This window comes from Aulonocara stuartgranti (assembly GCF_965226115.1).
Source record: "Aulonocara stuartgranti genome assembly, chromosome: 3".
Lineage (NCBI taxonomy): Eukaryota > Metazoa > Chordata > Actinopteri > Cichliformes > Cichlidae > Aulonocara > Aulonocara stuartgranti.
In genome coordinates this window covers 6,947,726-6,974,350 of record NC_138941.1, presented here as the reverse complement: position 1 = coordinate 6,974,350, position 26,625 = coordinate 6,947,726, and the positions used below count along the sequence as shown (strand labels likewise).

The following is a 26,625-nucleotide window of genomic DNA, read 5'->3' as shown; positions in this document are numbered from 1 at the left end:
CCACTAATCAGAAGGTCGGTGGTTCGATCCCAGGCTGCACCCTGGCTGCATGCCAAATATCCTTGGGCAAGATACTAACCCCGTGTTTTCCTACTGGTGGTGGTCAGAGGGCCCGGTGGCGCCTGTGTCCGGCAGCCTCGCCTCTGTCAGTGCGCCCCAGGGCAGCTGTGGCTACAATGTAGCTTGCTATCGCCAGTGTGTGTGAATGGGTGAATGACTGAATGTAGTGTAAAGCGCTTTGGGGTCCTATGGACTAGAAAAGCGCTATACAAATGCAGGCCATTTACCATCATGGAAAACCAAAAAGCAGACAACTACAGCATTATCAACTTGTGAAGCCGAATACATGGCATTAGCAGCAACAATTCAGGAATGTATGTATTTGACTTATTTGATTCAAGATCTTGATGAGTTTGAGTATGAAATACCTATGATTTTGGAGGACAATCAGGGAACAATCGCTTTGTCAAAGAATCCAGTGAACAGACAAAGACGTAAACACATTGATGTGAAATATCATTTTATAAGGTCAGCTGTACATGAAAGAAAAGTGCTCATTGATTACTGTCCAACTGAGTCAATGGTAGCAGATATGATGACGAAACCAGTCTCAAAGTCTAAGTTAGACAAATTCTCTGGATTCGTGTTTGGAATATAAGATGTTTTTTTTGGAGGATTGTTTTTCCCCCCAACCTGTGTACAAGTGGGGGTGTTGGATTATGTGTCCACAGGTGTTTGTACTTTGTGCCTTAATAAAATGACGGTAAAAGGCCCCGCCCATATCCTATCCATGTCTTATCATGCAATGACTCTGTGAATGGACTGGAGAGGGGTTGTGGTAGAGTCCTCCGTCAGGAATGAGATGTATGTGTCGACTTTTTATTCTCCCTTAAAAGTATTATGCCATAAATGCTGCACAGGGCAGCTCTGCTAACAATTTCTAAACACAAAACCTCTTCACACTTCTAACATGCACATTTACACAACTAAATGGCAGTATTGATGAAAAGAAACACATTCAACAAATCCATTTAAACCTTAAAACAAACAAAAGGAAGCATCTCTATGGACAAACAAACCCCTCCACTTGGTTTGACCTCCTGATGTCATGTGTGACATCAGCAGGACTTTAAAATGAGGAAATGCCGGGCGGGCGTTTCCCCACACCTGACCCTCATGAAGACTGAAAAGACAAACAAAGTAAGAACAAATGACTTAATCTGTAACATAATAAAATGTAAAGAAACATGTAACTGAGTATTCAGCTTCATTTGCAGAATGTTTGATTTGCCAGCAACTGAATGCTTCCACACACAAACCCGGCATAGTGAGTGAAGCAATGTTACTTAACAAATAGCAAATCATAGCAAATACATAGAAACAGAATAATGTGTTTAATATGCAAAAGAAGAAGAAGAAGTAAACACATATGGGACAAATGGAGACCATTGCAGCTCATCCACCAGTGGGGTAAAAAGAGCAACCAAGAAAGTGGCAGCCTGCACGGCCACAGATGTGCTGCAGGAGCTAGAAGCTCTACCCATGGAGAAACTCCTGGAGAACCTTGCTAAGCCTAACAGGGGACAGGTACTTCTGCCCAACCTGGCAGCCACAAAGTGAACTCATTTAGGTAAAGATAACCACATGCACCTAACCAGCCTGCACCAGCCTGACATTTCTTCCTCCTAAGTAAAAACAAATGGATGGATTGAACTTAGAGTCTCAGCTCAGTTTTCTATTTTGACCACCTACACCCCAAGATACTCTTTTAAAAAGTGTTGTTTTCAGATCCCTTTGAAGTTCATAAAGGGCCTGTTCATTTTCATTCAGATGTTTTATTACATAAATGTTACTGTTTTCTTTTGATTTATGCTCCCACTACACTGCACCTCTACAAACAACAATGCCACGGACTGTCAGCTGCTATTACATGCTGTGAACATGAGTAGGTTTGATCAGAGTTTCAATTATCAAAGAAAAGACAAACTGAGCAAAAAGAAGGAAAAAAAGACCAACTTCTTCCCAACTGACAAGAAAAATACTCGTCATGTTTTCATAATAAAGGATCAGGCTCCCCATTTATGACAGCTTGGACCAATAATGTATGTTACACTGATGCTACTGTAGAGACAGGGTCAACATCTCTATTTAAATATAATTAATATACAAAACACAATAAAAGTTATACATGAATTATTCATTATTTTTACTATTGATAAAATTCATGTATACTAATCAAAGTTATACATGAGTAACGACATTATTAATAATGATTAATAATAATAATTCTAATGCCAACATGATGACTGTTCATAGCTCCTGCTTTGAAATACTGAACTTAAACACTGACCTGATGAAAGATCACAATTCACAGTGGCCCACTGTCAGAATCATTCTGAATATAAACTCATCGAGTTAATCTGAACCTTTCTCAAATGTGCTGTGAATAAATGCTGCTGCAAGCCACTGTGGGAAAGCTGTGTTATTATCATGGAAACATCTGTGACACAGAGGACGAGGACACAAAGGGACGACACGCAGAGGCTGTGTTAAAGTCAAAAATCCAAATCTTTAGTCCTAAACAGGCAGTGGTTACAAACAGGAAGACGAGCAGTCCATTAAACAGTCTACAGGGTCAAACATACAGAGAATTCAAACAGCTATTAAAAACAAATAACTGGACACTGAAAAACTTCAGTGATGTGTGAGGCACCAAAGGGAAGCAGCTGAGTATATTCAATGAATTCTCTTCAAATACAAAGACAGAAACTCCTACAGGCAGCACGCAAACTGAGCAGGATACACAAAGATCAGAGATTACAAAAGAAATCAGAAAAGGATTTCAAACTTACTGAGAGCAAGGCCTCTGTTACAAATCTGTCTAATAGAAAAACATGCTGTACAGATACAATACGCTCAGTGTTCATGGTCATTTAAAAACTGGCTCTACCTGAACCACTTCAATATTTTATGAAGTCACTGAGTCGACCATTTCTACAGTTTGTTTCCTTCATTGCAGTTAGAGTGCGGCTGGTAAGGATGAAAACACACACAGAGCGTAAATTGTCTTTGTTAGTAACAAACGTCAGCAAAGAAAAGACAAAACACACAAACACTCTCATGATATTCATGAATCATTAGAAAGCATCCAAACATTCTGCTCGTGGACTTTTACAGTCTTATTTGCACTCGCTCATCTTCATAATCATCCTGATCAATACATGACAGGGGAGGCTTTGAGGTAGGCGGGGCTCTCTGCTGATGTCAGCATGAAAGGCAGGACCAGCGTCTGCCACATGTTGGTGAAACATCACAGTACACTGGCGTGGTTTCCTTTCCAGATGTTGGACGTTTGACACTTCAACGTTGAGGCCAACAAGAAGACACAGTTTTGGGTCGGGTTGCTGCAGGGTTTCTAACTGAGCAAAAGCAGAAGCACACAGACCAACAGGGATCAGATGCTGAGTGTTAGAGGAACATCTGTGCTGATCACTGAATGCTGCTGTGGTCTCTTGTTGAAGTTGGCTGGTGGGACAGTCTAATAGTGATATCCTGCCCATCGGAGGAACACTTTTAAAAACACATGCAATACTTTGTTTGTATTACAGTCACAGTTTATCTTATTTTTGTCCTTTAAAAGTGTTGCTGTACTATAAAGTCCTATAATTTGAGGCTAAAATGGCTCAGAGAGTCTCTCTCTCAGAGGATCTCCTTTGAAAGTGGAGACGGCTTTATCCGCTGATCCACGTCACTTTACCTGGATGTTTTCTTTGAAGCTGGATGAAGACTCCTCTCCCTCACTCCTGCTGCAGCTGTGTGGTCCAGTTGGCCTCTGAGGTCACAGTCAACATCTGTAGCAGAAGAGGGGAAATAAAAGTCCAGGTTACCAAAACTGGGAGCTTTTCCAAAATAGAGCGTAACTGGACTTTTTCAGCCTTACAGGCAGATAGTCGTCTGAAGCTGCAGCTTTTTCTTTTTAGCTTTTTCCAATCTCTGCTCTCGGCTTTCTTTGAGAACATGTCTGCTTTCTTGGCATGGGTCTGTCTGCTGTTGGTGAAGAGACTAAATCCACATACTCGCTACTAAGATCTCCTCAAGTAGTCTCAACCAGATTACAGTTTAAGAGTAAATGTCTCCTGAGAGTTTCACCTTGGGGAGATGCTGTCTTGCTAACATGCAATCATGAGCATTAATCTATGAGGTGAAAAAGTAATTTTAAAAGCTCCAGCCACAAGTTTTATTTCATCTGTGTTTTGGTCAGAGTCCCATCAGACCTCCAGAATGGTGTCAGAGTGTTTTCTATCCACGTGATGAGCACAGGCCTCAGGTCCAGACCTCCACGGGCACCATAGCCTCTTTGGAGCTAATAGGTGCAAGAAGGTTTTGTTGGGATAGGAACTGAAGAGGAAACTGACGAGGAAGGCAAGGATCTTCTTCAGCTCCTCCGAGCCGGGACCTCTTTGTGTAGGCCAGCATTGGCCAGGTAGCCCTCCAGCATCGCTGGATGGCCGACAGTGGAAAACCTAGAGGAGGAGGAGAGAAACAGCAGCTTGGAGCATGTCTTTATACTGTTTAGTTTTTAGAGCCACAGACTTTCTTTTAATGTCATTGTTCAGGATCTATGACTGATTATGTATTTATTGTATTCCTCCATGACTGTGTGACAGCAAGTGGAAAAAACCAGCTTCACCTTTGTTGATATGCTTGTAATTTTAATATTGATTAAATGGCCATGAAATAATAGAAAGCTCATATATGAAAATGTATTTTAAGAAATAAAATGTTAATCTGAGTACAAAGGAGTACACTCACCTTCTGGTAGATGGAGGTGTAGCGAGCGCTGGTGAACGAAGAAAACAGCGCTGGTGTTTTCTTCGTTCTACCCAAAAAGGAAACTAGCGCAACTTGTAAGCGAACTTGACTTTCAAAATAAAAGCACAAAGCACCAAAACGTTGACTACAAAAAACAAACAGTAATGTACAGCTTAAACAATTTAAAATCATGACATGGATCTTGACAAGATAAAGAAATAATCCAAATTATATACAATGTCATCATGCCAACAGTTACAACATCGATGGAGGATCTTTGTAAGCGCTGAGGATCGTCCTGATGGACAGAACAGAAGGAGAGTGAGACAAGTGAAGATATACTAAACAACACTGTGACATGAACTGAGCCACACACAGTTTGATTCACAGGTGATTGACACATTATTTGACCACAAGTGTCTGTGAAGGTTCTCAGTCATCCAGGTCATCATAGTCAAAGGAGCCTCTTTGCTGACTTTAAAGTCAGAAAAGAGGCACAGAAAAGAAGATCAGACACCAGCGAGGGAGGATAAGAAGGACAGACGCAACAACATTGTCATCCCCTATGTAGCCGGTGTATCAGAAAAACTCAGGAGAGTTTTCTCCAAGCATGACATCCCGGTGCATTTCAGACCCAGCAACACGCTCAGACACAAACTGGTTCACCCGAAAGACAAAACTCCAAAACACAGACTTAACAATGTGGTGTGTGCTGTACAGTGCAGCGAGGGATGACCAGACCTCTACATTGGAGAGACCAAACAGCCACTTCACAAGCGCATGGCACAACACAGAAGAGCCACCTCCACAGGACAAGACTCAGCAGTCCATCTGCATCTTAAGGATAAAGGTCACTCTTTTGAGGATGCCAATGTTCACATTTTGGACAGAGAGGACAGATGGTTTGAAAGAGGAGTGAAAGAAGCCATCTATGTCCACTGTGAGCGACCATCTTTGAACAGAGGCGGGGTTTACGACACCAACTCTCTGCCATCTATAATCCAGTTTTGAGATCCTTCCCAGACGCCTTAACGCCCACTCACATCCTGGGCCATCTGACCTCAGGAAATCACATGATAAGGTGGGGCCAGGTTTCACAATGAACACACCCGAAACTCTGGCTGATTGGGGCCCACACCCAGTTTCACACCTTGGCTCAGGCGATTAGAGGATCATCAGGGGGTCCTTTTGTCCCTCTGTGGGGGGAAACTCCCACTAGGTTTATATCTGGGACTCTCCACCATTTGACCTTAGAACTGAAGAAGCTTCTCGGATGAGAGGTGAAACGTCTTCAAGTAACTTAAAGAAGTCCAGACGCTTTTCTTTGCAAGCTCCTTTGACATTTGACCACAAGCAATCTTTTCTGGTTTGACGCCGTCTTTGTAGCCAGAAACCAGCTCTCTCCTCGGCTTCCTCCACTACACGCTTCCCCCACGCCAGTCTCCTCCGTCACTATAAAGGGGAGAGTCATGAGCTCCATCACCCTCACCTGTGCCGTCCAACGTCCCACCACCAGCCTCCACTGCAGCAGGCCAGAGACCACACCCCTGCCACAATAAGTAAAAGTATATCCTTGCTGTACCCTTAATGCTAAATGTGCTAAATTAACCGCTGCCTTTGCCCCTTTGGGATTATTCTTATGTCACTGGGATGTTGACCTTTGACCTTCACATTAGAGAGATGGACAGACATAATTAGTGTATGAATTTTAAAGTAACAGGTAATAAAGAGAGTGTAGCAAATGTAGTCAGGTTTATTACTCTGTATCACACATGAGTGCCCGAGGGAGGCGGGGCTGACTGGGGAGACACAGGAAACAGAGAGACAGGGCTGACTCGACATGAAACGATGAAACGTGGGACACGGGAACAGAAACTAAACACAGGCTGAAATGAACACTGAGGGAGGGAGAACTAAGATTACTGAGAGCCTGATAAATAAGAAGAACAAAAACCAAGAAAAACAAGAGTCAAAGAAAAGCAAAAACACAAAGCATTGGGCCAGGACCCACTGCTGTGACATTTATATGTGATAAAAACATTAAAAACTGCTCAGATGTTGAAATCTTTCTACGTATACTTTAGGTTCAGCTCTCCAGCCTGGCATTTGGTTAAGCATGATTCAAACATTTGATTTTGTTTAACTGGTTTTAATTATAGTTACTTTTTGTGAACATTTGTTGCAGCATTTAAAAATACATCATTTATTTTCAAACTTTTATTTGATTTAGAGCATCATATTTGACCAACGTAAATGTTTTAATTTCATATAAAATAACTGAAACAGTGAACTAAATATCTGAAATCTTTCCTTCCTTAAAAGTTATAATCCTACTTAAGTTATAGTGCAAACGCTTAAGCAACAAATATACTTGATGCTAATTAATTAATATTTCCCTTTGATGTTGCAACTATGCGGTCACTTCTGTCTTTAAACAAAATAATATTTTCCAGTTACAGAAATCATAAAGTCCAAACTAAAGTGCTACTGTTGCTATATGCATTTTATATAAATCATGGATGATGGTCCTGACATGAAGGAAGAGAAAGTTACAGGTTGCATCCTTTGACTTTGTCTCCGTGCCTTTGGACGATTTTCAGAAGGACAGATGTTTCTGTTCAATTCTTAAATCAATTTTTTCAAACACAAACACTATTTTAAAGCTTCTAGAGAGTAAAATATTAATGATAATTATAATAACAATAATAAAAACAAAAGCTCTCAGATCCATCAAACCAAGCAGCAGAAAGAACAATAACTGAAGAGAAAACTTTAACCTTGTAGACTTCATTATGTTCCAGCTGCTCTACAGACGCTGTGACCTCGAACTTAAGCAGGTCGTAAAGTATGTGCAGCTCAATAACTTCATAATCAGACCCTGTGGTATTTAGGCAGCAGAACAACTAAGAATAACAACTACAAATAATGTTTTTAGGTTTCTGTTGTACTGCAAGGTTCTGTACAGGAGAACCAAACCAAGAGCAAATATTACGTCTCATTTACACCTGAGCACGAAGAGCCATCAACATTTAGCAAATTGAATCATCTTTGTTTAGATGCAAGAAGAATCATATAGAAATGAAAAAGTAGAAATAGAAATCCAGAGCAAAGATATCCTCTAATTCAGCGTAGCACATGTGCAGCTGCTGCGATTCACGTAAGCATTCGGCTCGTCACTGTTGCAGATTTTTCTCTCGCTGTTCTGGCTCACAGCGCTGCAAACACAAAAATAAATATCCCCAAAGGTGTGAAAGGGAGCTAATTAGTAAGAGTATTGTTACTCTCCGCAGGAGTAGTCCAGCAGTAGAAATCAGTCCAATAACAAGGTGTGTAACATCTAGCAGGGTGACAGAAAAACCCAGGGTAACTTCTAAGGACCTCAACGTCTCTCTCACATTGTGTTTTTTAAACATGCTTCCATTTGTCACTTCAGTCTTTACTCTGAAATACAGGAAGAGAAATCATGGCTGAAACAATTTCTCATGAAACCAGGGGTGTGGTCCAACAGTCAGTTTGGTGAGGAAGGTTCCTAACTACATCGTTCCCTCGCTCACCTGGAGACCGCTGGAAGCACTGTGAGAATCATGTTCTTTGATTTCTCCAGTGCCTTCAACACCATTCTTCCCTCGGTTCTAAAGGACAAGCTGGTGAACTCTGGAGTGGACCATCACCTCACTACCTGGATTTTGGACTACCTCACCGACCGACCACAGTATGTGAGGACTCAGGGCTGTGTGTCGGACAGGGTCGTCTGCAGTACGGGGGCCCCACAGGGAACGGTTCTGGCTCCGTTCCTCTTCACCATCTACACTGCAGACTTCTCCCACAATTCCACCCAGTGCTTCCTGCAGAAGTTCTCTGATGACTCTGCAATAGTCGGCCTCATCACTGATGGGGACGACAAGGAGTACAGAGGTCTGACCCAAGACTTTGTGGACTGGTGCCAGCTGAACTACCTCCAGATCAACGCCAGTAAAACCAAGGAACTGGTGGTAGACTTCCGCAGGCACAAGCATTCTCCACTGCAACCACTGAACATCCAAGGTATGGACATTGAGGCTGTGGACAGCTACAGGTACCTTGGTGTTCATCTGAACAACAGACTGGACTGGACTCATAACTCAGACGCCCTCTACAGGAAAGGGCAGAGCAGGCTGTACCTGCTGCGGAGACTCAGGTCGTTTGGAGTGGAGGGCCCACTCCTGAAGACCTTCTATGACTCTGTTGTGGCTTCTGCTATCTTCTATGGTGTGGTCTGCTGGGGCGGCAGCATCTCTGCTGGGGACAGGAAGAGACTGAACAGGGTGATCCGAAGGGCCAGCTCTGTTCTAGGATGCCCTCTGGACCCAGTGGAGGTGGTGAGTGACAGGAGAACGGCGGCTAAGCTGTCATCCCTGTTGGACAACATCTCCCACCCCATGCAGCAGACTGTGACAGCACTGAGTAGCTCCTTCAGTGGGAGACTGCGGCACCCACGGTGTGGGACGGAGAGATTTCGCAGGTCTTTCCTCCCCACTGCTGTCAGACTCCATAATAAAGACTTTAACTGATCAAGCACACACATCCATACATATGCAATAATACTAAGTGCAATAATCCTTTCTGTCATCGTTGTATTTTTACTCAGTTGTATATAGTATTTGTATTTGTATTCTATTTTTATCTTATTGTATATTTATTTTATTTTATTCTACTGTATATAGTATTTTATTTTATTCTATTCTGTACAGTTGTGTACTGTATTTATTCTTATTGTATTCTAATTTTTGCCTCATAACTTTTGCACTGTCCACTTCCTGCTGTGACAAAACAAATTTCCCACGTGTGGGACTAATAAAGGTTATCTTATCTTAACTGAGAGAAGTGACCCAGAAGTATCTGTGTAGCAGCCACAATGAATCAAGATCATGAGCTTTATTAACTGATCAAAGTCTCTTCTTTCATCTTCTGTATCATTCAGTTTACATTGGTAATGCCCATTATTGTAATGCTTTTTTAAGACCAGCAAAACTTTATTTCACTTTGGGTTAGCTGGGATAAGTGATGGATGGAGGGAATTTTACTTCAGCCACAGAAATCCTAAACAGGAAGGAGGAGCAGAGTTACAGTGGATCACTATCCAGCAGGGAAACAAGGTTTATTTCAATTTCTTGGCCATGAGTGAGATTTACTGAGTGGGCAAATTAGGGAGACGACACCATCAGATCCCGAGCCCTCCATGTGTTAATCAAGAGACGGCTGCTGTGCTACATCCATAAATAATGAATAAATTAGGAGCTAAAGCTGAAAGGACAGTTTATTTGTACCATCTTCACGTGAACACATTCAAGAACATCACAGATGAAGAAACATTAAAAACTTCCACACTACATAAAGCAAGAAAAATTGTTTTTCTTTCAGGTGGTTTCAGAAAAACAGAAACATCAAACATCTCCAAGACTCTCTTTGAAAGAACTAAAAACCTTTGTTCTCATGGTCCAATCATGAGTGAACTCCCCGATGAAGCCTTGTGTGCTAAAACATGTCAGAGTTTTAAAGGTTAAACATGAGTTTCCAAAACGTTTTGCTGGAGAACAATGAACTATTTGACTGAGTTTCAATCATTTACAGACGAGCAAAACCAGGACAGAGAAAAAAGGACAAAACTGACTCAGTAAAACAACAGAAAAGAAGATCCCATGTAGATCTGTATTATGTAGAAGTTCAGCCCAGCAACCAGTTCAGTTCAACACAAGTTTAAATGATTCTATCTGAACTCTGTGGAGCCTGATCTCAAGCTTTTTGAGTCCGACACAGAAACCAGAGGATCTTTCTGTGTCTTCAGATTCACTGTGATCCAGTGATGGGAGTGATTTCAGCCCTGAGTGATCGCGCTGATGTTTGCACAGAGCAGACAATGAGGTGAATGTTTGGGCACATTGGTAACAGTGAAACAGTTTATTAGTAACGTGGGATCGTTTGTGTGCAGAGTATGAACTGAGATTCCTGAAGCTCTTGTCACACTGGTCACAGCTGTAGTTTCCTTCCATGTGTGCACGTTCATGAATGTTACGATGACCTGACTGTGAGAAGCTTCTCTCACAGTGTCTGCACTTGTGTGGTTTCTCTCCTGTGTGGACTCCTTTGTGTGTTTTAAGCTTCCATGCAGTGGTGAAGGATGACCCACACTGATCACAGAGGTGCTTTTTAACCCCACTGTGAATCAGTTCATGTCGTTTTAACTCACTTGGTGTGGTGAAGCTTCTCCCACATTCTTTGCAGTATTTCAGTTTGTCTCCAGTGTGTCTACGTTGATGTACTTTTAGGGTCTTTTGCCAACTGAAAGTTTTTCCACAGAGGTCACAATGAAAGTCTTTCCCACCACCACAGTGATGACAGGGTTGAGAACTGGATCCATCTGTGTCGCTCTGCTTCTAAACAAAGACACAAAGACAGTGTAAGTCAGTCCTTCAACATTTGTATCCTGAACGTCGCCTGAAATAAAGAGCATCTCTGCAGACGTCCAACTACATTTGACTGTTTCAGTTAACACACTCAGTTTACTGGGCTGCAATAACTACAATACTACCACCATAATACTACAGTAATACTAAAATCATAACTGAAAGGAAAATCTGAATAATCACTCAGAGCTGCTTTTCCATGCAGTAGAATTGCTAACATGCTAACACAGTTTAATGAGCAGAGTTGTTCCAAACAGTCAGGCTAAAATGACAAGATAACAATATAAATACATACCTCACAGTAGCTGCACTTGTAGAGTCTCTTTCTGGTGTGGATCTGTTGGTGTTGTCTCAGGTGACGTGGAGATTTAAAAGTCTTCTCACACAGGTCACATTGATAAGGTCTCTCCTCAGTGTGGGTAAACATGTGTTGTTGTAAGTCTGTGTGAGTTATAAACTCTTTGCCACACTGTTCACAGCAGTACACATCATGTCTGTTGTGAATGCGTAGGTGTGTATTTCGGCTCTCTCTCAGGCTGAAAGTTTTTCCACAGATGTCACAGCTGTATGCCTTAATTCCAGAGTGGGTAACTAGATGCCTCTGTAAGTGGCTACTGTGAGTAAAAGCTCTGCCACACTGATCACAGCTGTACGCTTTAACTCCACTGTGGATGAGTTGGTGTTTTTTTAGGGAACCCTTCATGGAAAAAGACTTTCCACACAAGTCACAGCTGAACGGTCTCTCTCCAGTGTGGATGACCTGATGCTGTTTTAGTTTAGCCCTCACAGTAAAACCCTTCCCACACTCGTCACAGGTGTGTTTTTTCTCTCCCTTTCTTCTGTGAGGTTTGTCGGCCTCCTGAGAGCGCTGACTTCTGGCTCCATGTTGGTCCTGCAGTGACAGAGATACAAACAGAGGCAGTGAGTGAAATGCAGTCGTGGAACAAACTCAACCTTCAAACTCCATTAACACTAGTTTTAAACCTGAAGGTGGAGCGTGGCACCAAACACCTTAAAGGTCTCTTATCCCCACCTGCTGGTAGTTCTAACACATTACATCCAACCTGCTGTTAAAGATAATTCATGACTGTTCAAACACTAAAATCATGCACACACACACACACACACACACACACACACACACACACACACACACTATTTTATAATTTAGATTATTTTGTTGTTTCCTATTACATATTTCTATAATTTGTATAAATTTATACAGAATTATTCAGTGATAATAAATCCTATGTTTGTTTGTTCTAAAGGAACCCCGTTAGCTTCCACAACAGATGTTGCTCGTCTTCCGTCAAATACTCACATAAAATATTACACAATAAAGTGGATTCAAGATATCCACATAATTTCACTCTTACATCCACAGTGAGGTTTCACAATTGTTCAAATATAAGCAATCAATAATAATAATAATAATATCAATAACATTGAGGCACATTACACAAATTTCAAAAACAAATCATGTCTTACAATATTTACAACAACTAAAAGCTCTGTAAATCGGCTTTTAAGTGTTCATTGAAGTTTTGAATAATTCTCTAATTTTTTAAGGCAACTTATTCCACTTAAAAGTTGCTCTAAATGTAACAGTTTTACAAAACGTTACTTTTAACTCGAGCATTTACTAAATTGCAGCTTGTTGAAAACTGTGTAATATGATGATGTATTTCATCTGGATACTGCAGCTGAGCAGAATAAATGTGGTGTGTTTAACAGAATTGCTTTCTTTAGAACTACAAGTAAGCCATAGAATATTTTAGCCTGTACAGGAAGCCAAGAAAGGTTATTATGCATTTTATCAATATTAGTATAGTATGAACATCTTCACACTAATCTGGACGCCTTATTCTGGACTAACTGAAGTCTGTTAAGATCTGTCTTATTAGCTGCTGACCAAATGATTGAACAATACTCCAGATGAGACATTACTAGTGCATTAATGACATCTTTCATAATGAAGAAGTGATACACAAAGAGCATTTCATAGCCATAGCTATGCCTTGTCGGCAGAGTTATGTGACATTAGTGATGTTTGTACTTTCAGCGTTAACTTGGTTTTAAAGCCTTTAAAATATACGCCGTTCAATAGTCGACCTTCATCTGACAGAGAATGTGATGATTTTGTGGATAATTAAAGTCAGTCATATATCCACAAACACAACAAGCTGAAAGTCAGTGATGCTGCTCGGTTTGCAGTCCTGAACATCACGGCACAAGCAGGATCCACTGCACTGTTAATGTTAGCTGTGTTATATTGCTGCCTCTGTTCGCTGGTGTCGAGCCAAACGCACTTTAACGTGTGTTTGAACGAGCTGACGGTTCACTCGTTAAGCTGAAAGAAAGATGCTTTAATCACAGCAGTCACACATGTGTCCACTGCACCATCTGGAACTCTTCTTGTTTACACTCGTAATAACACAAACACTAAATCCTGCTTCTCTGGTGCTGTTGTGTAGCAGTGTGTACACCTGAGACTGTCACCTGTCTGTCTGTCCTGCACTCTCTCTCTGTTTCTTTCTCTCTGATTGTGGAATAAAAGTATGAACATGTGTTTATAAGTTACACTTGTGTTTGAATCCTGCAGCTTATCACACATTTGATTTCCATGTGTGACGACTGCAAGTGTCCAGAGTGAGGACAGGCTGAGGGACCCACTGCTGCACATCATCTGTGAGGCTTTGCAGCCCTGATGATCCACCAGGACAAACTCAGCCGTGTGTGAGGAAGAGGAGGAGGAAGAGCCAGCAGCAGCTGACAGATGGAGAGAATAGACAGACTGTTCCCTGTTTGTGAAGGACGGCTAGGAAAGTTTAACATAACTGTCTGTGCTGAATCAGTCTTATTAGGTAATGTTCAAATAATGTGATCATCCCAGTGTTTTCAGTGTGGGAGAAAGTACTCAGGGCCTTCAAGCTACACACTATGAAAGGCAGCAACAAGTTTAATGTTCAGAAACCTAAAGTCTGTATCAGCAGCAGGATGGAGCTAAAAATAAATGTTGGTTTCAGTTCTATGAAGCTTTGAGTATTTTGGATCAGTAGCTGCTGTGTTTGTTGCATCATATTGCTGTAACTGTTTATATGCTTTATATATTCTGAGCTAAGTTGATCTATAGTGTTACATCATATTCTATAAGGATGTTATGTGTTTGTAGACTTTCTGCCCAGTTTGACCCATTTAGCAGAAGTCAGCCTGTTTAAGGCTCTGATATCTATTCTGTGTGACTTAAAGCAGTTATGACATGGTCTGATTTTCTCACCCAATAAAGGAATATTTCATTTATCAGTCGACTCTTCATTCTATCAGACACAGTTATCACAGCTCCTACATTTGCTTTTTACACATATATGTAAGCATTGAGCCACATTTAGTACCAACATATTAAATGAACAATATTTGTCTCTTATATATGATACATCTGTATACACACTGTCACAGATACTTGTCTGTGAGTGAAGTGATTAATATAATAACTATAATATTGGCCATATTATATTTACATTACCACAGTGAGATGACTTTAGTCTCATGAACAACATCAGCTAATTGTTATTTACAGCTAATCTTAAACGACTGTTCAGCACAGAAATGAAGCCCAACAATCATGTTTCACAGTCCTGTGGTCTCAGCCTCAGATACTCATCAAATCACACAGAGCTCATGTAGAAACAAATGAACTAAATATGTTCTCCTTCATTTCTGTCAAACAAAGCTGTATGAAACGTTTCCAGCTGTTAGTATCATGGTTGCTAGGCAACCTGGGCAGCGCGACGGAGGCTAGACGTCCCATTTCACGAGCCTACGAGCCTCGCACTTCGGCCTTAGCGGTCTTTGAGTCCGCGGCCCTTGAGGACTTTAAAGCTGCAGAACCTGAATCGGGATACAGCCATGATGATCTCCAGCCTCGTGCTCGCCAACATTCTCACCTGAGTTAAGAAGACGATCACTGAAATGGTCTCAGCAGGTCCTTTGATGACAGCAATGAAATGCAGCGGTAAGGCTTTTTGGGGATTAAGTTCGTTTTCATGGCAAAGAAGGACGATGCAGTTCATCTGATCACTCCTCATAACATTCTGGAGTGCAGGCAAAATGCTATTATAAAAACTTAAGCAGCAACTTCTCCAGGTTCCAATATTTATGCAATTCTCAAACCTTTTGGCCACGACTGTATAACCTCTTCTGAAGTTTAGTGGATATTATACATGGTTATGCTCAGGATGTGTCGGCCAGTTTCCACTGGAAACGCCTTTTGGTTAAACTGTCAGCGAGGAATTTGCATTTGCACTGTTACATTTTTATATAACTTTAATGCACATAAACAACAGCTGCTTGTTTCAGTGAAAATACATTGATGGGTTTTTAATAAAGTTGTGCAGCTGTAAAGTATTTTGTCTGGTGTCAATTCTATCGTCAGCTACATCGTTATGGCAAATGTTCAAATGTATATGGTGATAAATATCTTTGGTCATATGGTCCTGCTCTGTCTGTCACCTTCTGTGTTGAGCTCATTGTTTCCTCTGTAGTGGCTGAGCTGAGTCCAAGTAGCTGAAAATGTTCCTCTGCTGCTCCGTCAGACTCTCCTCCTCCTGCTGATCAGCTGGGACACAAAACAGATCTTTGTTAGGCTCCACACTGCACTGAAGAGTCAAAGTGTCTCATATGTTCATCTGACAAGTAAAAGAACACATTTTTGTTTCCCGAGGTGGGCAACTTGTTGGAAACAAACACAAAAGGTTTGAGCACTGATACCTGCCATTGCTGGCATTGAAAGATGCAACGCCAGCAATGTGGATTGTCAAGACTCAAACCAATCATCAAGCAAAGACAACAGGGATCATTTGTTTCTGTTTATTTAGCATTCACAGCATTTGTAGTTGCCTTCTGTGCAGGGGAAGTCCACGCACACTGTGTGGTACCGCCATCCGCAGAAGGTGCATTCAACCTCTGTAAGAGAAACGAGGTTGTCTGAGACTGAAATGATATTCACTAAAGAAGTGGTGATTTGTAAAACTTCACATTTTGATCCGGGACGTACTCTGCATAAAAACAAGCGCTCACTCTTCCTGCTCAACAAATGACAAGGGCGGAGCCTTATACCACGTGATACAGAAGCTGTGCCGTGTGATGCTAAAATTAGCAGGGAAAAAACAACGGAGAGCACGTCAGGGATGATGAGAAAGTGACAGGAGAAAATCCGTCCCGGTCAACCACCCAAACATCAATAACGGGAACCTTAGACAGCGCTTCCCTATACACGTCGAACTGATATTCACTAAAGAAGTGGTGATTTGTAAAACTTCAAGTGTATGATAAGGTGAAAACAAATACACAACTGCATGTCATGTAGTTGAAGGTTTTTTTTCTTTTGGAAGACCGGAAAACACTGAAAGTTACAAATTAGTCCTTTATTTATCCAGGTAAAAAAAAATCTCATTGAGATTAAAAATCTCATTTCCAAGAGAGACCTGGCGTCATGGCAACACAAGTCACATACCACACAGGTATATAACATTTAAAACAAACACAATATCCCAACATGTGTAACAAATTTATTGTGCTTGAAACAAATTCAGAATAGGTGATAAAGCAGCTGCACATGTGTGTCACGAGTAAATCTGGCTGTATAACAAACAGAAACAAGTGATCCTGCTGTCTTTGCTCAATGGTTGGTTTGAGTCTTGACAATCCACATTGCTGCCATCTTTCAATATGTTGAATGCACCAGTGTAAGTGCAGCCACTCAGACTCAATGTGTTCATAGAAACAGGTGCAGATGTGTCACGAGTTCATCCAGCAGTAGCTATGGCACTTGGCCACAGGGGGCAGCAGTGGACTGACCTGCATTTGAGACTGCTCCAGCTGCTCTGTGACAGTCAGTAGATCTGCTACAAATTAGAGATGGCACGATACCACTTTTTTATGTCCGATACCGATACCGATATCATAAATTTGGATATCTGCCGATACCGATATGAATCCGATATAGTGTTTTTTAATCAACAAAACTGTTTTTTAAATATCTTGCTGCATTTTGCAAGTCTGCAAGTTCATACTCAAGTTTAAAACAACAACTACACTAAAGCTATTCTGTTATACCTGTATGCAAAAAAAGTATTTCATAGTTCAGCAATACTGATCAATCTAATAAACTTAGACCTACACCATCCTCCCTATTCTGGTATTTTAAAGAGTACTTAGCGTAAATATTAAGCAACCTAACTAATAGGGTTCCAACTCCCAGCAACAACAAAAATAAATAAATAAAAAATAGGGAACCACCCCTCACGCGCCACCTCATGATGCTTAATCGACGTAATCAACCTTAATTTGATGCAGTGTGAAAAAAATGCACAGAAATCAATTATTTTTCAAGAAATATTAAATAGATTCAACATCTTTCTTCAACAAAATTGCAGACTGCACAGATGGTACCTTCCCAAAGGAAAAAGTACTATAGCTTACTAGGGTATATATATTAGACTTAATAGTCACTATATACAGTAATGGACTTCTATTCATTTTACATCAAATTAAAACTTTGGGTGTCAGATAAGTATTTATTAAAAGCTGGACATTTTAAATGAGAATAAGAAAGAAAAGTCTGTCTTTGTGCCCCCTTTTCCCTGTTAATGCCCTATCGGCCCCCCTGGCTAAACTTTGCTAGATCCGCCCCTGCACAGTTACCAGCGTCAGCTACATAGAAAAAGATCCTGGTGTAGAAAGTAATATTAAATAAATTGTAACAACAGCTTATCAAGCTTAAACGTGCTGCTGTTGTTCAGCCGCTGGTTTCCTCTTTCTGGTGCAAAGTGGGCCAAAAGCAAACTAGAGAGACGGACTCGCGACAGAAAAGCCGATCAGCTGATCATTAAGCGAGAGGCAGTCGCTTGTTAAGCTTAACGCAGGAATGCTTTACAAACATTCAGAGATGGACTTACACACTTGCTTTACTTCTCTCGGGATAACTTTGTCGGAGATGAAATGCTGGGTTGCTAGCGAAGCTCCACATGCTATCCAGACTACCGACAGGTCCCGCATGCCACAGCCGCTCTATCACGTGATGCATACTGCTCCGACGTGCTAACGTTCTGAGGCGAGTTACGGCGTGTTGCAAGTTTTGTGAGGTGCTTTCGTGATATTTAATGGATCGGATTACATTTTTTATTTTTCTCCGATATCCGATCCAGTAATTTAGGTCAGTATCGGACCGATACCGATACGTAATATCGGATCGGTCCATCTCTACTACAAATTGCAGATCATATGCAAGTTTTGAAATGACATTATAAATATTCCTAACTTAGCCACGGCAGCCATGTTGATGTATTACCTATATTGGTATCACTGTGGGGTTGTATACTGTTGATCTAAGGTGGAATTACCCTGTGGAAATAGGAATTTTCCATTTTAGAGCATTTTGAAATCACTGAAAGTTAGGTCAATTATGGACAATTTGAAAGGGCTTTTATTTTTGAAAGCAAAATCAGAATGACTTGATACTGATATGGTATCACTGTGGGGCTTTATACTGTTGATCTAAAGTGGAATTACCCTGTGGAAACAAGAATTTTTCATTTTAGAGCATTTTGAATCGTTAGAAGATTAAGTCAAATATCCGCAATTTCAAAGGGCCATTACTATGAAAAGCAAAATCAGAATGACTTGATATTGATATGGAATCACTGTGGGGCTGTATACTGTAAATATAGAGTGAAGCTATCCTGTGGAAACAGGAATTTTCCATTTTAGAGCATTTTGAAATCACTGAAAGTTAGGTCAATTATGGACAATTTGAAAAGGCTTTTATTTTGGAAGGCATAATCAGAATGACTTGATATTGATATGGTATCACTGTGGGGCTGTATACTGTTGATCTAAAGTGGAATTACCCTGTGGAAACAAGAATTTTTCATTTTAGAGCATTTTGAATCGTTAGGAGATTAAGTCAAATATCGGCAATTTCAAAGGGCCATTACTATGAAAAGCAAAATCAGAAAGAATTAATTTTGATATGGTATTACTGTGAAAAAGCCTGCGGTTGAAAAGTGTTGATACAAAGTTCAAATAGTATTTGGAAATACGACTTTTGCTTTTAAGAGCATTATGAATTCATTGAAAGAGTACTTCAAAAATGAAGATTCACAGGGCTTTTACTTTGAAATCCAAAATAAGATGGCCTTGATAGTGACAGGGCACAATTAGGGTACAAGGCTGTGTCATATAGATGTAACATTAGAGTTTGTAAAAAAAAAAAAAGCCTAAATTATATGTTATTATGTTCTTAACATATCTGTTTATTCACTCGAAGTTGGCTTTTATTTTGAAATCCGGTTTCCACATCCATTCCCGTAATACTTTGAATACACAGGGAACGTAAAATAAACTGGAGGCTGGCTTGACATCAGTGAATGCCTCTGTTAGCTACACAGAGTTGCTCAGAGTGCTTGTGTTACACTAGCTAATCTACTCAGTCACTTTAACAGAACTATTAACATTCACATCTCACAGAACTGATTTGATTGGAGCATTACAACACGTTTGCACAGAGCATAGGAGCGCACTGACTCTGCTTCACGAGCGCTCCACCTAACGAGCGGGCTCGCGGTGCGGTCGCGCGGGACACTCCTCTGGTTTTCTCCCGTGTTTACATATAAATAACTTTGGCGGACCGCCTTAACTCTCCCATTCACATTAACGTGGGTAACCATGGTGACAATAAACAACATTTTCGGTGCGAGCACCGTGTACCGACCTGTAAAAGCAGGTGAAGAGCAGAGTAAGGAAGACACGATGCGTCTCTGCTTTCCTCCAGAACGTGTCTGAGGAAGCAGCGGAAGGTGGGCTCCACTTACTGCTCCCCGAAACCCCGGAGCAAGCACCAAAGTTCCGCCCTCACTGCTTTCTAACATAAAATGAATCCCTGTTACATGGATTTTCTATCCTCTTAAAGAAACTGAAAATAAATACATATAGCAATGAAAAATGTCCCGTTACATGAGTGTTTTACACAAAATAATATTCATGTGGTCATTCCCTCACAGGGGTGCCACAACTACACTGCTGTTTTGACAGAGACACAGTGTGTTTATCTAACTTGGCTGAAGCCAAAGTTCTCCAGACAAATTCAGTCTGTTTCTGCCAAGTGTGAACTCACTGGATGAGCGCCAGATACACAGAATCAAAAAGGGATAAATTACTTTTCTTATGTCATGTTCCCGTCACAAACTGGCTCAAGGAGAGGGGAAGCAGGAGTCCACAGATGAAATGTTCCTATAAATAAAGTGGAATTTATTCAAACTTTACCAAAACTTCAACACATCAAATACAAGCAGTTCAGCAGGGAGTGGATGTGTGTTGCATGTGCCAGGTGGATGCAGAGAGAGGCCAGGGCCACGTTCAAACCTGAACACGCTGCACAGTGTTTTCTTCCATTTGTTAGGGATGAATGAAATGCTTCCTTGAAAGGATGTGTGCAGTCACCAGTGGGCGTGGAAGCATGTGCGCCCTCATTTGGTGGGTGTGCAAGAAAAGTCATTGTTACGCCCCAGTCTAGGGGTACAGGAACGCAACACAAGTTTGGAAGGATTGCCCCGCCCTGGTCCCCAAAACCATACACAAAGGGAAACCAATTTCTTAGTGAATCGTGATTTATTTTTCTACACTGCAAAAAAAAAGCTCCGGGGTGAACAAAGGCCAAAATAACAAACAAAACAAGCAAAGTCAGGAGAAGGTGTTATCTAAAACCCTATGTGAAATCAAACATCAAACAAAAGACAAGCGCTACACCTAACTCCCTAACTGAAATAAACAGGAGAAAACAGTGCAAGGAAAAACAATAAGGCAGCTCACCCCTTCTGTTGCAGTGCTATTTACAATGAAAACTAATGTACACACTATATACAAAACTCCGAAAAGTCGCAAAAAGTCACAGGCACAAATGTCTCAGGTGTTGGAGGCCAGGGTCAGGTCTGCTGCTGCTGTCAGTGGCTGCCCCAGGACAACTGCTGGTGAGGGATTTGAAGAGGATCACATGGCCAGGGGACCAATCAGCAGCCGTCAGCTCATCCACTGCGGGACCTGCAAAACTTAAAGGCACAGACAACAACAGCCACCAAAACAGATTATGGACAGGGCCATAACAGTCATCCTGTCACACAGCAATGCCTACATAAATCACACCACTCTGCTTAAAATAATAATGTTTAGTGAAGCAGGTGAAGCAAAGGGCTGCTTTTAATAGGCTGGGAGACCCAGGTGTGCTGCTTTAGCTGCTGAGCCTCTTATGACAGAACAGCGGAGAGTGGTAAGAAGGGAGGAGGGGGTCTGGCTGTGTTTGTGAACGATAGATGGTGTAACTCTGGGCATTTCTCTATCAAAGAGACGCTATGCTGTAAGGACATTGAGCTGCTAGCGGTTAGCATGAGACCGTACTATCTACCACGAGAGTTTACACACGTGATTATGATAGCTGTGTATGTCCCGCCCTCTGCTAACGCTGCAGCAGCCTGTGAGGTCCTGCACACTGTAACCAGCAGACTCCAAACACAGCACCCTCAGGCCCTTTTCCTGATCTCTGGGGACTAGTGGGCCTAGTGCAGGGGTCAGCAACCTTTAACACCCAAAGAGCCTTTTGGACCCGGTTTCCACGCAAAGGGTCAGGGTTCGGGAAAACACTGGGAGCCGCAAATACTTTGTGACATCTAAAATGAAGATAACACTGTGTATATTGTTTTTACCTTTATGCTTTGTGTGAACAACTACAGTGTGTTGCTTATGAAATCCATGAAGTGCTACAGAGAAAATTACATTTGATTTATGTAATGAACACATTTTGAGCTCTTAAAGAAATATAACAAAGGAAAGCTGAACTACAATGATCCATGTAGCAAACACAAACTGTTATATCGCCTTTGGGCTTTTGGAGCCTTGACCTGACTTTTAAAAAATAATTGGAAAAAAGCTCTATGCTGCTACAAAATGAAAAATAGATTTATTTTTTTTGAGAAAAAAAAGTAATAGAATATAAATGTATTTTTATATTCCAATATCACAATAATCTTCCAATGTAGAACTACAAGTTAAAAAAGAAGTAACATAAATCAAATCCACTTCAGCTAAATACTTCTCATTTATTTCCATCTTACATGCTGTGACTGCAGCCATTCCCACATCTCTGTGAATGGGACTCATGGACATGGATCAGTGGTTGTTGATCAATGGTCCTGAGAATCTGCATAATTAAGATGAAGGAACGGAGCTCCCAGCCCATCGTTCCTGCAGCTGCTTTCAGTCTTTATGCAAATGTCCTGTTTGTAAGACTGAAACCTGCAGCTGAGACTGAAGACGTCACCTGATGATGACGACACGTTTCTCCCACAAAACGCTGCGTCCAGATGAACAGAAGCAACAGACTCACTTTCCTGGATGATTGAGATGCATCAAGACTTCATTGTGTGTTACTTCTCATTCAGCACAGACACATTATTGCTGTTAGGTCATGTCAGCTGTCACTCAGTACAAGCACAACTGTGAACAACACAAACTTCTCTTCAATGTGTCACAGAAACACTAAGTGTGAGAGCCTGTATGACACACAGGACAGACTGTAAGCTCTGCTGGCTGCACAGCACTTTGTAGCAGTTTTCCAACATGTCCTCCACCCGTGATGTCAGTGGTGGGACCCCAGTCACAGCACTCAGCACCACCTCCTTTAAATGGATTTTATAGCAGTTCCTCCCGTTACTCGGTGCAACGCTTCTTAAATGTGTTTTTGCAGGATAAAACACAGCAGGTGGTGTAGAGAGGACGTCAGCTGACGGAGCAGAGAGAGGCAGACTGTGGATAAATGACAGAGTGAGAGGAGAGCAACCATGACAGAAGCACAGGTGTGGCAGATAGAAGTGGCTTTATAGACACTTATTGTCAGTCCTCGTGCATGCTGTGGAAATAAGTGTCTGTGTCATGAGGTGACATGTGAGCTTATCTTTGGTCAATAAAGCTGAACGACCAGTTTTCACTTTGCTTGTTACGCTTGTTTAGTGACGTCTGGGTTTCTGTGGAGCCCGAATTTTGATGAGTTCTGGTGAAATCATCTGAGATCATCTGAGCATCGGTGAAGAGTCAGCAGAGAAAGTGTGGGACAGAAGTTTGCTTTGGACACATGGACTGAAATCAAAAAGTAACAAACAGGATTTCCAATGGACAGTATGGAGAAGTGAAAGTACACAAAGGCTGTGCTGGAACACGTGTGTTACACTTTTTGACAGCTGAGAACAAAACACAATATTTTGCATCATCTCTGCAGTGTCTCTTCTTTCCTCTGCTGTTGTGCTTTTAGCTCCAAACTGTTTCAAATGGTTTGTCAGCAAGCTGACCTCTGACCTCTGCAGTACTAACTCCTGACCCGTACAAAGAGCGGGCGTTTCTGACCTTTGACCTGCAGCTGTATGTCTCTCAGTCTCAGTTCTTCTCTCCGTCACTGATGGAGCAGGTGTAGTTGCTGCTGACAGTCAGTCGTTTGTTTTCTCAGAGTGAGGCTGAAGTCTGAACTGTTCAGAGCATCAGGTCTCATCAACGTGCGCTGCTGTAACGCCGCTTTGTCCTCTGAGATCACCAGGTATGAAACCTGAGTGCTGACAGAGCAGCATGTTCCCCCTCATTCACCTCCACCACCACAGCCAAGGCATGCTGGGAAACTGAGGACACACAGACGGAGAACTGAAGTGTCTGCTGTGTGTTCATCTCAGAGTCCTCACAGGTGACACATTAGCTCCAGAACACCAAGCCAGGTGTTTGAAGCCTGACAGGGATTCTTCCCATCCAGAGGGAGGATTTAGCTGCACAACAATGAACATTAGTGTGTAGTTTAGAAACACAGACTGTGCCTGCACTGCATCTAGTGAAGAAAAGTGTTACTGCCAGAGAACCAGGCTCCTTTAAAGCAGCTGATATTAAGGTTGAAAAATCAACAATAAGCTGATGTAATCAACGTTTCACAAAATGGTCAGCAGCTAAAATCTGGAGCCGTTCTTTGGTGGTAATTAACAGTTTGTTCTTGTTAGCTAATTATGTCATTAAAGGTAGCAGCAGAAGCCTTGTGTTGAAAGCCCATTCACTCACACATTCACACAGTATGTGTGTGTCTGTGTTACACTGTGGACATCCCTTCTGTTGGAGCGCCATCTTGTGGCAGGTTTAAGAAATGTTCTTCTTGTAAATCCAAACTGATGCACCTCCATAGCAGACTGTGGAGGCTTTCAGTGACATGAAGACTTGATTTATACTGTCATATTCTCCTGTTACACAAAGCACAGCACGCTGAACATGGATGAACTGAAACTCCCAGCATCTGACTGAGGAAAAGCACAAATCATTCTCACACTGACTCCTGCTTGATTTTAGATTTGCTTTCAAATCCTCACACTTTCATATGAAGCACTAAATGGGCTCCAGACTGTTTATCTCAGCTTCCTGTCAAACACACTGCTGCTCACACCGAGGCTCAGTTTACTCCTCCAGCCTGGCTTAACCTGCTGTCTGTTAAAAACAGTCCCACACTCCTCTGTTTAATCCTTCTGATCAGACTCTTTGATTTTGTATTGTTTTTACCTGAAGTTGTGTTTTTGACATGGTTCTGTCTGTGAAATAAAGCTCACACACACACTGCTACAGTCCTTCATACACTTAGAAACGAAGCTGCTCCTTTCCTCAGTGCTGACACATAAAGAAGAGTTGCTTTTATATCCAACACGTCTCTGTTCCAGAAAACAGCTTCAGCAGCCTCTGAGTCTGAACTTGGAGTTGGTTATAAGCCACAGGCCTGTGTGCACAGCAATGAGGAAATATAATGCAGTAAGTGAAACATGGATGTGTGGAACAGATTATCCCAAAGGTTGATTCTGTTCATCTGGACGTTCTCAGTGAAACATTTGGTCTCTCGGTCAGGTGACTCCTTTAGTCTCAGCTGACTGCAGCTTTCCAAACCTTTGTCACTGGATCACTCACTTCATCTCCAACGTGTCCCTGACACAGACAGCTGGAGCCGTTACAGCAAAATCATTGATCATCGTTTTTAGAACATTAGCTGGTGTTGGTGGGCAGGCTAGCAGTGCTAATTGTTAGCACTAGTTCTGCTGCTCTCCCTTTGTCTCTGTTATTGTTGGTCTTTAGTGAACAATAGAAAGTGTCTTCATGAGACTGTTGCCTAATGTTCAAATGTAGATAACACCACCTGCACCAACCTGTTACACAGCACAACCCTCTGGTGTAGCTTTGGCTGGAGCACATATTGGCAGCTCCAGTGACATCACCACTCCATGGTGACATCATCTCTACAGACTGTGGCTGTTACATATCCTCACCTGGTAATAATAAGACTGTCCTCAGCTGCACACAGCTCCAAGATGAACAAACTGAAGTAAATACAAATTAGAGTTACCATAGATTGAAATCTTGTAATCAGAGCTAATTCTTAGTGAAACTCTCACAACATCATATCATGATCCTGGGTTAGTGTCTCGGTCTCAGATCACAACATCAGCACAGGCTTGGCTTGGGTGAGGTATTGAGTGGTTCTTGTCCATGACAGCTGCAGGTACAGTGCCATCAGCCATGCTGCACCACATGTCTGCCCAGGAACATTAGTGTGGCTGAGTCTCATGTAAACATTGTGCTAAAGTGGTGGGAAAGTGGCTGCAAGCTGGCTGCACTGTGTCCAATACTCTCAGTATGATATCCACAAACCTCTGAGTGTCACAGAGTGGGCCTGTGCTCAGCTCACTGTGCCCCATTCAATTCTACTTGCATAGTTTTACAAGTAAAATTAAAAGTTGCTCAATGATAAGTTATTGTAGTAACAACTAAGTCCATGGTTATTATTTGTTAATAGTAGCTTAAAGCTTCTGCACCAATCATGGAGCACCAGGTTTAGAGCATGTGGATCTACAAAAGTAAGTCCCAGTAAGATGGGCTGAGCCTTACATACTAGAAGAAACATGTCATTCCCAGCAGATGAAGCGCCCTTTAAAGCAGGATCTCACTTTAAACCTAAAGAACTTGCTATGAGCATGCAGTGCATTCATGGTTATTATTCATACGATTGTGGGGAGCTAATAAAGTGCAACTATCACATTACATTTTATTATTAAATTGTTGTTAACAATCCCTTCACTTCTGCTTATCTAATTCATGGTTGCAGGATGGCTGACAGCTTCCATTAGGCAGGAGGTAATGTCCATTCTGGCCACAGTGCAACCCACAATGTGTAACTGACACTATTATATTGCATTATGTCACATTGTTACATCTTTTTAATAAATGATGACAGTCAGCTGAATTTGCTGCCCCCTTGGTG

General features: G+C 41.6%; 2 protein-coding genes and 1 long non-coding RNA gene across 3 annotated transcripts in view; 1 reads left to right on the top strand and 2 right to left on the bottom strand.

The window, feature by feature from the left end:
* Nucleotides 1-26,625, top strand: part of LOC309702355 (uncharacterized protein) — a 249,516-nt gene that overhangs the window by 113,803 nt on the left and 109,088 nt on the right. The gene's annotated exons all lie outside the window — the stretch shown is intronic.
* On the bottom strand, nt 2,550-4,910 carry LOC309702439. Its single transcript, XR_014275480.1, has 4 exons — nt 4,813-4,910; nt 3,941-4,523; nt 3,758-3,851; nt 2,550-3,419 (listed from the first exon to the last, which is right to left on the bottom strand). It is a non-coding gene; the product is annotated as an uncharacterized lncRNA (long non-coding RNA).
* Nucleotides 10,091-19,930, bottom strand: LOC309702324 (uncharacterized protein). Its single transcript, XM_082526995.1, has 4 exons — nt 18,604-19,930; nt 15,765-15,870; nt 11,551-12,147; nt 10,091-11,225 (listed from the first exon to the last, which is right to left on the bottom strand). Exons 2-4 carry the CDS (start codon nt 15,780-15,782, stop codon nt 10,533-10,535), a joined length of 1,308 nt encoding a protein of 435 aa, XP_082383121.1. The 5' UTR covers nt 15,783-15,870; nt 18,604-19,930; the 3' UTR covers nt 10,091-10,532.